At 36.5% G+C, this 14009-nt stretch overlaps 1 protein-coding gene across 2 annotated transcripts in view; it reads left to right on the top strand.

Annotated features, from left to right (window-relative positions):
- Positions 1-14009, top strand: part of SMCHD1 (structural maintenance of chromosomes flexible hinge domain containing 1) — a 68997-nt gene that overhangs the window by 8202 nt on the left and 46786 nt on the right. Inside the window, exons 2-8 of one of the 2 annotated variants that reach the window (XM_063167052.1) lie at positions 3662-3737; positions 4182-4343; positions 6956-7038; positions 7141-7271; positions 8793-8907; positions 9061-9180; positions 12050-12216. In XM_063167052.1, the coding sequence (XP_063023122.1) occupies positions 3662-3737; positions 4182-4343; positions 6956-7038; positions 7141-7271; positions 8793-8907; positions 9061-9180; positions 12050-12216 (854 nt within the window). Of the gene's footprint in view, positions 1-3661; positions 3738-4181; positions 4344-6955; positions 7039-7140; positions 7272-8792; positions 8908-9060; positions 9181-12049; positions 12217-14009 lie in introns of those variants that run through there. The other variant, XM_063167062.1, reaches the window with a different exon arrangement.

The following is a 14009-nucleotide window of genomic DNA, read 5'->3' as shown; positions in this document are numbered from 1 at the left end:
ATACCACAATTCATTCATGCTTTCATGTGTCATACCTGTAAAGTGCTCTGCTGAAGGCTTCTTGGGCATGTGACATTGTCTCAAACTCCTTTAGCATTATATAAATCTCATGTCATAAACATCTACCAGCAGATTGAGAGCTATTAACTTTATTTATCATTAAACATAGGTGGTGCTCCAGACTGATCCTCCACTTACAAGGAGGGCATTTTTCTTGTTTGTACAGGCAGCTTTTTTTTGCATCTGTATCATTCCATGGGTTTAAGGATTGATATCCTGCTGTGTGCAAAACAGGCTAAACTCAGGGGTTTTGTTTTTCTTAATTTAACTTACTGCCTGTTTTAATACAAACTTCTGATGATTGATTGTGGGGGAAATTAATCACTTAGAGAAGTGATGCATTTCCTTCCCGTTTTCCAAACTCATCTTCTGTCATACACCATTGTTTTCCCATTCCTAGTTTAATTTATCCTTGTTTTCCCAATGCACATCTCATGGTCAATCCCAATTCCTTTAGGCAACAGGTGGTGTGAGACATCGGGGCATGTGCAGGACTTTATTCTGCTGCTCGTACTGTTTGTTTTCCTGCTATGATGAATTGCCATAGGTCTCAGCTCCATGGGAGTAGGAGGACACAGAGAGGAGATTCTGTGCCCTGATGTGGGGTCCTCCATGGGCCTCAGCACCTTTGGGACCCTCCCTGCTCTGGTATGGAGAACATCCTTTCAATGGGTTTGTCCTGGGCAATGTCTCCTGATGCATCTCCTCTGTTGCTTCTCTTTTGTCTCTTCTATGTCTTCCCTGACAAGTTAGAGCAGAAGCACCATGTGCCCTTCTGGTGGAAATGTGGAGGAGGAGTGAGTTATTTCCATGGATTTGAGAGCTATCTGCAACTGGCTATGGCTGTCTCAGGGCAATTGATTGTCTCTTCTCACACTGGTCACCCCTGCAGCTCTCCGACATCAAAGCCCGGCAGCGTACGCTCAGCACGCTTCCAAGTGTGCTTTAGCAACTCATTTGGATTTCAGTCAACACCTATGGTTGTTTTCCAGAATATTAAATTTTTGGTTTGTTGACAAAATCTATACTTTTTAAGCTTCTGGTGTAATTTTTCTCTTCTCTATGCACGTAACAGTTCATCTTTGTACTATTTTAACTCTTGCATTTGCATGTAGTGATAATATGTAACCAACAGTTTAAGGATCCTTGCCTTTTCACATGTCTGCCTTTTCTGGCTTGTGGATTTATTTGAAGTTTGTATCTGTTTTTTCCCCAACGTCTCTTCTTTTGTATACAAAAAGATAAAAGCTTGCACTTAGTTGTTTGAACACATTGACTTCCAAACATGCTTTCACTGTGAATGTGCAGAGGCATTTCTGAGCGTAGTGATTGTACTCTTGAAGATTTTGGTGACAGTGAAAGCTTCATCATGGTTGTGTGTCTGGATTATCATAGAATAGCTCACAGATTTATCATATGAATGTGTTTCTGGGTTGTCTCATAAATCTTATCAAATTGAGTTGTGTACATCTTCAGTACTTTCTTGGAAAAGGGCACCATGCTGGGCTGAAAAAGACATGGCAGTGAAACCTGAACTTCTTACCAACAGAAGATACCATGTTATCTCTTACATGGACAAATCTTACTGAGAAATTAAACATTTGACCAAACACTGTCTGTTAGAATTGAATGAAAATTGCCAACTGTACAAGTAAATTGCCCAGTAGGTTCACTTTAATTCAGGAATCACCAGCAGCTTCTCGTTCTGGAAATCAGGTCCATATACTGGCACAGCTGTGCAGCTGCTTCACTGCTACCTGGCATAGTGGGAAGAGACACGGTCTAGGATAACCAAGAATGTAGGAAAGAGGGAGGGAGGAAGTAAAACAAGGAAGTCTTATGTAGAAGTGAAGCATTTAAGCTGAGTAATCCCCAAAGTTTACAAAGGGTATGGCCTGTCAAACTGTGACATGGACAAGACAAACAGTAATCTGCAGTCCAGACTGCCAAACTTGGTGTGTGTACCTACCTAGTAGTTTTTGAAGTGGAAAGGACCTGCTGCCAGTGGACACTGAAATGCTGGGTTCACCCAGGGAAGTAAAGCATAGCCTGCCAGGCTGTTTGGGTTGGTTTAATTGAGGCACTCCTGTGGAATGGGGTGGGAGGACCAGAAGGATGAGGCTGCCCCTGCTTCCATAGCAGACAGTCTTGTACCTGCAGTAGCTGATCCTAACTTCTTGCTGCCTTAAAGTAAATACTGCACTCTTCATAAGGGTGTGAGAGCAGAAGAGCCTTTGGGAGAGTGAGAAAACAAGGAAGCTGTAGTTATAGCTGGAGGGAAAGATGCTTGTCTGTGCTTTCAAATGTAAAACTCAGCAGTTACTCTATATTAACCACTGACCTCAAATGGCACTGTAGAATGTTAGCTTTCTAAAATCCATATATTTTAATGCTTAGTTTTCTTGCTCTGAGCAGTTTTATAGTTTTTCCTGTACAGATTTGCTGTGTGGAAATTTGTGTAATGTGAGAGGTAAAATTGAAGTGATCTGAACTCAGAGGAGTTGAAAAGTATTACTCCAGGTTCTTAAGTCTGAATATCAGTCTCTGTCATCTGCATTAGTTTCACTTGCACCAAGTACTGTGAGAAGTTCAACATTTTTTTCTAATTTTGCTGATGGATAATAACTGTAACTTTAATGTGGTCACAGGGAGAAAGTAACTGAAATATGGAAAGTAGGCTCTTAATGAAACCATAAGTAGGGTTTAAAAATATTTTCATGAGTCTGAGTAATAGGGATGGAAAGAGAGATGTGGGAAATGATGAGGGCAAGCTGCTGCAGAGAATGCTGGAGCTTCCTTCAGGGCAGAATCTGGCTGGAAGTGCATCAAGTACCTGTCTGAATTGTCACTGCAAGAATGACTGGGTTGATGGAGTTTGATGAGACCAGGGTTGATTTTACCTGCGTTTCAAAGACTGGAAAGGCAGGAGAAGGTACAGATATTTATTTTATTATTTTGGGAAAGAGATTAGTGTTGATCATCAGGGTGTAAAAATGAAAGTAAAAGCAGAACATTTAAATGCATGTAGAAAGCAGGATAAAAAGTCTAAAGCTACAGTAAACACATTCAGAAGAAGGCATCAAAGTGGCAAAGATTGTTTAGATTCAGAAAAATAAACTTCAGTGTTTTAACAGTAAAGAATTTTTTCTGAAAGAAATTTTTTTTTAGATGTATGATATAATTGAAGAACAAAGACTTTAATATCCAATATTAAGAAATATTAGGTTGGTTTGGTGTCTCAGGAGTGCAGTCAAATATGGGACACCCTCTAGATCATAACTATTGTTGTAATTTCACAGTCTTGTTCCTCTGCCCTCAAGTGGGTTATCAATAAGACAGTTCTTCCTCCTTAAAATTCCTGTTGCTCACTAGAGCGTATTTTTATTTTATGCAGTTAAACGAGCATACCCTAGTATGAACAGATTTGGTTAAATTGAGAAAACAAACGATCCTAAATTCCACTGTGTTCTAAGAGATTATGTGATTACTCATCAGTAGCTTGTGACAAAGTAAATAGACTTTGCCTTTTTTTGTTTTAATGTATCTGAATAGTTTTTGGACTACTTAGTTATCATAACTAAATAACCTTCAATTTTTATAGGCGTTTGGCATACCTTCTGATGAAACCTTTGTTATCACCACAACAAATAGGAAGGAAATCACAGAAGAGAACTTCAGTAAGTATCTTAGATGACAAAATAATTACAGTTATTTCTTTCTATATTGATCATAAAGGTCACATGATAACTGTTTGTGCTCTATGATGTACAGTAATTAACTGAAAGTACAAATCCTGTCATAGTTTGCCAAAAATTGCTTAAAATTAGTTTCACAAACATGTTTTTGATGAGTTTGTATAACAGTTATACTAAGTATCTTCTGTCACAAAGTCTGTAAATGATAGGAAAAAATTATATATATAGCTGTCACTTGAGAAAACTTGCATTCTAAAGCTTGGAAATGTGAAAAGATATTAATTGAAATGTTGTTGTTAAATGCTGAACAGGCAATGCCTAGGACAATACACGGATTACCTGTGGCAACGCTCGTACTTGTTTTGAGAGCAGAAGTTGCCTGATGCAGTGCTCTTCAATGTACTTTACATTTCATCTTCACTGCAGGCGAGCTTGTTCACGATGGAGTTACTTTATATCTGCTGCAGTCAGTTGATCAGATGTTGCTTTTGGCAACCAAGGAGCGAATTGACTTTCTGCCCCACTATGACACACTTGTCAAAAGTGGCATGTACGAGTACTATGCCAGCGAGGGCCAAAATCCTTTGCGTAAGTACCTGCAAAAGTAATCTCGTGTAAATGATGTTTATATGAATATAATGTGGTTATGAGCGATTCAACTTCAAATTATAGCTGCTAAAAAATAGTCTTAACTGTAAAAGAAAAATTTACTATGTTCTTCATAAAAAAGTTTCTTTTTAAAATTATTAAAATTAGCCACCTCAGAATCCAGATTTGTAGTGATACCTTCTCAAATACTTGTTCAAGAAGTTTGAGTATTTTAGAAGTAAAATAACTTTAGCCTGAATAATCTTGTGCATGTCATTCAGACAGGTCAGCATTTGTGTTATCAAGTTTTTGTCTCCTGTACTAAACTGTAGACTTTGTGTTTGAATTTAATGAACAGTTTTTGTGTGAGCTACTATAGAATGTTTTGTGCCCTCCCATGTGGGGTGCTACAGGGCTTAATTTACCAAAAAGAGCAAGTATTTCTTTAAAAAGATGCTGCTTTAATCAGCTTTTTTTCTAAGTGGTGCATGAAATATGTAATCACCATTTTGTATTGTTTTATTGAATAAATTACTTTCTGTTCATGGCTTCGCTGAAAATTCTGTCTGTGGCTGTGATTACCTTCTAAGTACTATGTAGTTCACAGGTACAGCAGGTTCAAAATTGCACAGAAAAAAATTCCAAAAAATATCAAGAATCAAGCATGATACCATTCCTGTTGTTTTAAAACAATATAAAAAATGTTTATAAATAGCAGCAGTTATTTTTAAGGACCAGTCTTTCCCCTTTCCTCTCTGTGCACATAATTTGTTCTGTGCCCCAGCAAAGGCACTATTTTGGTTCGGGTTTGGTGGTAGTGTTGAGTCAGTGGTACATCCATCCCTGTGCACAGGAATTGCTGTGTAAGCCCACTGAGAGCAAGCATTCTGTGGAGATCTGTGATGTGCACTTTATTCCTGCTAGCAGCCAGTAGTGGACCTGTGGCTTTCCAACACAGAGAAACTGACTGGAAAGGCCAAGCTGGGCCTGGTCTGTAGCAACCATACCCTGGTGGAATTTGATTAAATAGGCAAGTGTAAAGTATTGTAAGGACTCTAAACCTTAAGCAAAGACCTTTCAGTTGTTAAAGGGTGTGGTTCATGGGACACTGGGAACACCCTTGGGGATGAAGGAGTAGAAGAGTTCTTGCAGTTGCTTAAATTACTTTTCAGAGCACAAGAACTATTGATTTCTATGTGGAAGAAATCGGGTGTAGAAGGCAGGAGAATAGCATGGCTGAGAAAACACCTCCTGGTCAAACTGAAACACAAGAGAGAATTGCACAGCTGGTGGAAGCAAGCTATAGAATAATAGCAAGCTAGAGAATAATATAGCAATAATAGCTAGCAAGCAAGTTAGGGGATAATACAGGGATATTGCCTGGGAATATGCAGATGAGATCAGGAACGCTAAGGCACAGCTGGAGCAAATTTGGCAAGGGATGGGAGGAGGGATGATAAGGGTTTTACAGATACATTAGAAAAGGATGACAAAAAAAAGTTGCACCCTAAATAAATTAAATGTGAGGTGAGGAGGTCCAGGGGCAGCTGACATGGGGAAGACTGAAGTACTAAACCAATGCCTAACCACTTCTGAGTGCTGATGAAGGACCATTGTTCTTTGCTATGGAATAGTAAATATGGATCACATAACTGATGCTCAACTACTCTGCAATTAAGAAAGTTGCAAAAAAGTGCAGAACTGTTTTTGTACTTCGATAACCCCTTGAGGGAAAATGCCATGTGCTTCAGTGTTGCTGTGTTACACTGATACTCAAGGGTTTTCTTTTACATGTCTGAAGTGTGGGGCCAGTGTAAATTGCACTGTAGCATTCTGAAGAACTCTGCAAATTGTAGGAAATAAGGTTTCCTTTTTAAAGAGACTGACTGGAAATGTCTGTTCACTAAAGCTGGTCAGTCAGATTGAGTTAATCTGAATTTGATGTATTTTTTTCAGATTAAATGCAATTTTCCAGTAAACTTAAGTAATTTTACTTTAATTAGGTAAGTGCTCCAAACATTAATGGTTAGAAACGACAAATTTGTGCACAGTTTGCCTGACTATTTCTGCAGTGTATTGCAACATGGATCTGACAGAAATTTGGTTGTATTTACCATTCACTGAAATCCTTCAACCATTTCTGCAATTTTTTTGTTTTCTATAAAAAATTAACACTGTAGTTTTAAATGTTTCACAAAATTTCAATTCAGTTTTCTTCAGTTAATTCATTCTTCCTTCAATATTTTAACAAGTCAAAGTCTATTTTTATTTACTTTTGACTCACATATGAATCATAAAAATTAATTTCTAATCATGAAAGGGACAAATCTGTCTTTTGTTAAGGAGATGGTTAGTTTATCATTGTTCTTTCTAATAATTGTCATATTGCCATTAAGAGATATGAGAGACTTAGTGATAAAACAAATTAAAAAGTACATGTAGAAAAGCTGTTTCATTTTTTAAACAAGATGTTATGTGATTTTGATTGTTCTGACTGGGCTTAGGTCTTGTCTGTGTTTAGGTAATGTGTTTTCCTAATTGTTGAAAGAAACTACTATAAGTGGGTGTCTGTTTCCTGAGCACTAATAGGGTTTTTTTGTCAATTTCTTTAGCATTTGCCCTTGCTGAATTGATTGACAATTCTCTATCAGCTACCTGTCAAAATACTGGCATTCGGAGTATACAGATAAAATTGGTAAGATAAAAATACTTCAGTGTTTTCAGACATAGTTTGCATTATCCTTTTTTTTCCCTGTTGCTCCTTGTTGATTTGTGCTGTTTGTTTTTCCCCCAACAGCTGTTTGATGATTCCCAAGGAAAACCAGCTGTTGCTGTGATTGATAATGGAAGTGGAATGACTTCTAAACAGCTTAACAACTGGGCTGTATATAGATTGTCAAAGTTTACAAGACAAGGTGACTTTGAAAGGTTAGCAAGTTCTATATATTTCTACAACAATTAGCAAGCTCTGCAAAGGTCCATAAAATATGTTCTTAAGGCATAGCTGTATACCAACACTCAGCTAAACCCTGACATTTTATGATTACATAAATAGACCCATACTTTTTCTGAGTAGGCAATAGAGAAGCTTTATGACACGAAACTGGTCTTCTATTCTTGTGACACACTGAATACTTTTTTGTTCTTGGGGCCTTTTCTAAACTGTCTTTTGCTTGCCTGCATACAGTTTGGGACATGCTATGTCCTGCTAGGGGTTTTTGTACCGTGTTCATCTCTTACCTGAAAACCTTTCAGTGGTGCATTAAATGATACATTCAATATCTGTTAAGCTACTGCAATAACAGTTGGTTTTAGTTCAAATTTTCTTTTTATAATTTAAATTTTAATTCTGTATAGTGTATTTTAAATTATATCTGGAGATGTCTATTTTTTTATGCAGGCTACACAAAATAAATGTTTTGCATTTAAAAAAGAAAGTGGAGGTTCTATGGTGGGTTTTGCTTTTTATATGAATTAACTTTATGGTTTTGAGTCTGTTCTCAAGAGATGTTCTACCTGCACACCCAGGCTTAATCCTAGTGTATAAAATTGCACAAAATCAGTGATGTACAGTTTTTGAGCTTTGGTCACATTTTAAATACCTTAAGTCTAGGATTGCAAATGGGAAGACGATAATTACAGTCTCAGTCATAACTAATTTGTCATATGAACAGGTAGTGTAAAAAGTAATATGGCTGTGGGAAGTGATAATATAGCTGGGGGAATTGAAAACATCTCCAAATAGAAAGTCAATGTCTTTTAAGCATCTAGAGATAAGTGCATAAAAAGTGATTCTGGGTCACTTGTAAAGAAATTCACTGCTTTTTGAAATTGCTGTAGGCAAGTTTAGTAACAGAAATATGTAGTATTCCTAAAATGCAGATTTAAACTGTGGATTACCGCTTAATGGAAACAGAGGTGTAAATTATAGTAGGATGCCATCTACACCTTATTTTCATTTGGGACTGCTGTGATTTAAAAATAAACATTTTCCTAAACTAGATAAGGCTGCTCAAAGTGACTTAGAAGACATGGAATTTAACTACTGATAGCATATGTTATCTCTCCAAGTCTGCATTTAATAGTTGGTTGGCATTATTTTCCACTTCAACTTAAAAGTATTTTTATGAAAGGATGCTGTCAGAAAGATCAAGCTTGCTTTTTAAGCCATTTTTATTTAGTAAGATTTGGTTTGCGAGAAGGGGCAGAAATGTTTTATAAGATGACTTGGGAAAATACTTACTTTGTCATTATCCTTTTTAGAAGAGTACATCAAGAATTTCAGGCACATATGTTTTAAGCTTGGGGTTTTAAAAGGTATAAAGCGAAGGATTTTTTAACAAAATACCAGGAGGAAGAATTTGGTAGAAGCTTTAGATCAAAAGTATCTTTGGGGTTTTTAATTACTTTTGTCTTGAAAAAATTTATTAAAGACACTCTTATTCTCAGTGATCACTCAGGATATGTACGCCCTCTGCCAGTGCCTCGTAGTTTAAATAGTGATATCTCATATTTTGGAGTTGGAGGCAAGCAAGCAGTGTTCTTCGTGGGACAGTCTGCCAGAGTAAGTCAATGTCTGACTTTAATTTTATTTTAGAACCTTGGCACACAATCAGATTGTTACTTCCTAACTTTTAATCACAGCAATAAAGTATTTTATTATGTTAATTTTAAGTCTTATTTTGATTTTTCAATGCTGTTTCTTTAATAAAATCAGATGATAAGCAAACCTGCAGCATCTCAGGATGTTCATGAACTTGTCCTTTCTAAAGAGGATTTTGAAAAGAAGGAGAAAAACAAAGAAGCAATATATACTGGATTCATTCGAAACAGAAAGGTAAATAGCCTTAAGATTCTCACATTTATAATTGAAAGCCTTTCCCAGGTTAATGTGATTTAATTGTGTAATATTCCTGTAATACTTATCTGGAGATATCTTCACCTTAGTGAATCATTTGCACCCTGTAGTGTAAAAGGAAGTAACCAAGAACTTGAAAACACTAAAGACAATATATGCCTTATTTTTTACGTGATGCTTTTTCCTCTTTTCAGTTAAGGTTAAATGACAGAAATGCTTTACAGTTTTGCATGTCAGGTTAATAAAAATACTTTAAAATACTTTTCTAAGCACAGAAATTTTTTTTGTTGTGTATGAAACAAAAATGAATTTTCTCTGAAGCATTAAGGAATAAATTAGGGAACCAAATTGTACTTGTTTAGAAATATGTATGACTAACCTGTATACGGGAGAGAAGTCCAGCCAGACCAACAAAACTCATTGATTTTATAAATATTCATAAATGTTGTAAAATAAATGAACTGTTTAGCTGAAAGCTAAACTCAACAGTCCTGATGCTTTTAATGAAGAAAAAGAGCCTAAGTAAAAAAGCTGTAAGATAAATAGGAAGATTGAAAAGAACTGTTTTTTGGACATTTTTGGGCAAGGAGGGAGAGACCAAGATGTAGCTAAGGGTGCAGATGGGAGGAAAAATGAGTGGTGTGTATGACAGGGTAGTCAGACCTTGAGCTTGTATCTTGTGGGTTATATCAGTGTTCTTAATGTTTCATATGGATGAGAAAGGAAATAAGGTTTTTATCAGGCCAATTCTGAGTCAGTGAGTTGCAACAAAAAATGAATTGCCAGTTTTGGTTTTATTCTCTCTACAATATCAGACTCAAAAAAGAGAAACTGAAAATAAAAGCTGACAAAATCTGCTTTATTGTAAAGGGTACAAATGCTTGCCCTCCCTGCTTGATACTAAAGAGCAAGGTTGGATGATACAAAGTAGAAAACAAACTAAGGCACGCATAAGTTGGAAGAAAGTAGTTGAATGAGATGCATAGGTACTACTAAAGAGTTCAAGAAGCTGGTGCAATCAACTGTTTGAAATGTTGTGGTAATAATATAAAATCAAAGTTAAATTGACAATATTAAAATGCAAGTAAAATTCTATTTAGAGTTAAAAAGATAACTTGTAACTATCCAAGAGGGAGGAGATGATGTGAAAAGTAATAGAAGTGAGGTATGAAGATAATAGAGGTTTCCCTAAAAGATTCCTAAAACCCAGGTTTAGGAATTTTTTTTGCAAATCATTGAAATACCTAGGCCAGTTCATTATATTGGTGTGAAATAAAATGTGTGAATGCATCTTGGTAAAGACTTGAAAAATGGTCTGCACTGCACATACATCAGCAAGAGAATACTGTGGCAGAAGTAGAAATTGTAAATGGATTACTAGTGTGAGAAGAATAATTGAGCCTTTGAGCCATTCAGTTGGTGAAGGAAGTTACTTTTGCAAAGAAATTAAGGTGTAATTAATGTGAAACAAAAAGAACTTTAGAAAAAGGCCATAACACTGAAGAGAAGTGATATTAATGGTATCCCTGCTGGTCATCTTTCCTTGATGGGTAATAGTCACCTCTCTTCACTGCAGTCATTTCTCTGGACCATTGAATATTGCAAAGAAGTAAATAGTTATTTTCTAGTTGAGATAGATGCTAGGAATGTAGGGGAAGGTACCATGGTAGTTTGTAATCTGTAGTGGGAAGGCAGCCAGATAATTTGGCAGTGATATTTTGGAGGCTCTTTTGGTCTCTAAATTTCTTCCATGATGTACAAAGTGGCACTTGTTCAGCACAAGTGTGCAGCTTCTAGGTTTGTCAGATTACATGGGGATGAGGACCAAGCAGCTCTGGCTTTTCTTTATTATTGCCAATCCCATCACTAGCATAGAATAATCCAGGCTATGCTGTGGGCAGGAAAAAGAGATGTAGTCTTCTTTGACGAAAAGTCTCAAAAATTGTTTAATTATCCTTTTAGCTAAGGAGAGCTCTTTGATTCCCTGGGGAAAGTAAGTCTTGGTAGAACACCCTTAACTATTTCACCTAACTGGTTAGGTAGGACATGTCTCCTTTCATGCCTTAGTGATGTGGGGTTTGTCTGCTTTCCTGCAAAATAAGGCATGTAGCTGCATTTACTACAACATATCTTCTCAGTTGTAGCAATTGTTTGCATTCACTAGAAAGATCTTAATCTTTGTTTTAAAAATAGGCGTTTTTTTTCTGGATGTACCAAATGTAAGGGATTACTCACTGGTCCAGTGTGAAGCATGACATCAACCACTGTGTCTTCCTGCACTTTAGAAAACTGTCAAAAGAGCAAAGTGCATCCATTCAGGAAAAGACAATCAGTAGTTTCTGGAATGAGGAATCTCTCTTTCTGTTAGGCTACTTGACATTTCATCTGAAATTGAGGATTCACCTTTTTTTCTTTTACAACAAAATTGTTTCTTCTTCTTGAGTTTCTGCTATAGAAAGTAGCCTATCCCTTTAAAAGCCAATAACTTTTTTTGGCTTTGTTTTCTTAAAGAGGCCTTAATGTCTTGCCCACTTAATGCTTCCACTTGATGGATGAGAACATGGATATTACACAGTGCTACATTCAGTGTGATTAAATGCATTTTTAGACGGCACACTTTAGGTGTTGTGATGAAAGTGAGTTGAAAATGAACTGGATTAGTGATGTCACATTCTCAGCTTGTTGACTTTAATTTGGAAACCTTTATTTTAAGCTTTAATCCTTTGTGATACTTAGCATCATGTGTTCTGTATTAGTTTTCTCTTATGTTTTTTAATCCCTTTCAAGTTGATGGGAGTTTGGAAATTCAGTTTACATCCCTGCTCTTATTATTTTACTTTTTTTGTAGCCATCTGATTCTACTCACATCACAAGTGATGATGAAAGATTTCTTCATAATCTAATATTAGAAGAAAGGGATAAAGAGAGTTTCACAGCAGTTGTCATTACAGGTGTACAACCAGATCACATGCAGTACTTGAAAAACTACTTTCATCTTTGGACAAGGCAGCTGGCGTAAGTTGGTGATTTAAAAGATTTCATTTAAAAGTGGGCTACTAACAAAGTCAAGTAATTATGAACTGCTTCTTTTTTGTGCTTTGACATTGGCCTTATTCTTTTTAAGGCCGTTGATGCTTCAGTTAGCCTCCCTATCTAACCAATTTTACAGTAATGAACACAACTGAATGGGGCACCCCCAACCAAAGATGTGACTTGATGATTAATACATAATCCACTGTAATTTTTGCATACGTATCCACTGTAATTTTTAGTAGCCTATTAATTTAATGGTGTATTACTAATGTAAGAAATTGTTCATCTAATTACTAAGAACTTCATCAGTTACTTTGCTCACAGCCATGCTCCTAACCTTGCTCACAGCCTTGCTCCTAATTTACACTTTTAGGGGATCTTTTGGTTGGTTCACTTTTTAAACAACAACAGAAGAAGGTACTGCTCTTCATCCCAGTTTAAGAGGGAGAAGGATATATGACACTATCTGCTCTGTACTGTAATAATGTCATCAGTGGGCCTGCAGAACCTGGAGATACCAGTGAATAGTTTGGTCTTACCTGTTATGATGATCCATCTGTGAATGTAAACTGAAATACAAAGGCCTAGACCAATTTTGAAATCTGGCAAACTACACAACTTTGTTTTCAAACTATGATTTCATTTTTGTGATACCTATAATCTGATAATAATAGATGTACTTAAAAAGAGGATTAATATAAGAATTAGGTAATATCTTACTATGTGAAATATCATTCAGTGTTGCACATAAAAACTTGTTACTGAAGCCATTTTTAACCTCATGAAAATATAGGGTACATGACTTGCAGAGGATAATTTACATCCCTCATTAGCTTCCAGTAGCTCATCCAGTGAACACTTACACTTTACTGTGTGTTAGTTCTTTCCAACCATCTCTTGAAGTGAAAGAGCTGCCTCTGTTTGAGATGGAACCCAGGTGCAGTTATTCAGATATATGCCCTGTAGCTGTTGCAGTAAAACCACTCACTTAGCCTTCCAGTGCTACACAGTCCTGTGTCACTGTTTCAGCTGTTGTAATGGCCCTTTCCCCCCCGAACACTTCCCCGTTTCCTTCTGCCATGCCTTTTGCCACACATGCAGGGTACCAGTTTCGTTCCGCTTTCGTGCGCTGCAGCACAAGCCCTCATTATTTTGGATGCTTTGAAGCGGAGATGAACCCCTAAAATAACAATGTCTTAAGGCCAGGAGACTGCCTTTTGAAGTCTGGAAGAAATGCACACAAAATACTAAACAATTTGGACATACTATAAAATCCTGAGCAATGAGACCAGGAGGGGCCTTTTTCTGGGAACCAAGATTTCTCTTTGGGGAACATTTAGTGCAGTGGAGGTCAAAGGCAAGCAGCTATAAATTTGCAGGTGCATTTGACTTTAGTCATGCATTCAGTCCCCTTGACTAGTACAATCTCATTTTTCTCCAGACCATCCCCCAGAGCTTTAAGGATTCAGTCTTTGAAGTTGAAAGAATTAGCTAGCTGAAAAGTTGAAGTAAATGGAGTTGAGTTCCTCAGTTTTCTCAAATTGCATTTCTCTGTGAAATTTTTTAATCTATTTGACCACATATTTTTTGAAATTTGTTAAATGAGGAAAAATGCCAATTAGAAAGCAATGTTTACAACTGAAAAACTATTTCTATTATGCAGATCACGTCCATGACTCCTACCTATATTCAAATTTATGTAAATAATGTAAAGATGGTGATTGTTTGTTACATATTTCTGTTACTATTAGATGATTGATATAAAACTGATAGCA

This window comes from Melospiza melodia, chromosome 1 (genome assembly GCF_035770615.1).
Source record: "Melospiza melodia melodia isolate bMelMel2 chromosome 1, bMelMel2.pri, whole genome shotgun sequence".
NCBI lineage: Eukaryota > Metazoa > Chordata > Aves > Passeriformes > Passerellidae > Melospiza > Melospiza melodia.
Note: the sequence above shows the minus strand (reverse complement) of the source record. Positions and strands in the feature narration are given on the sequence as shown.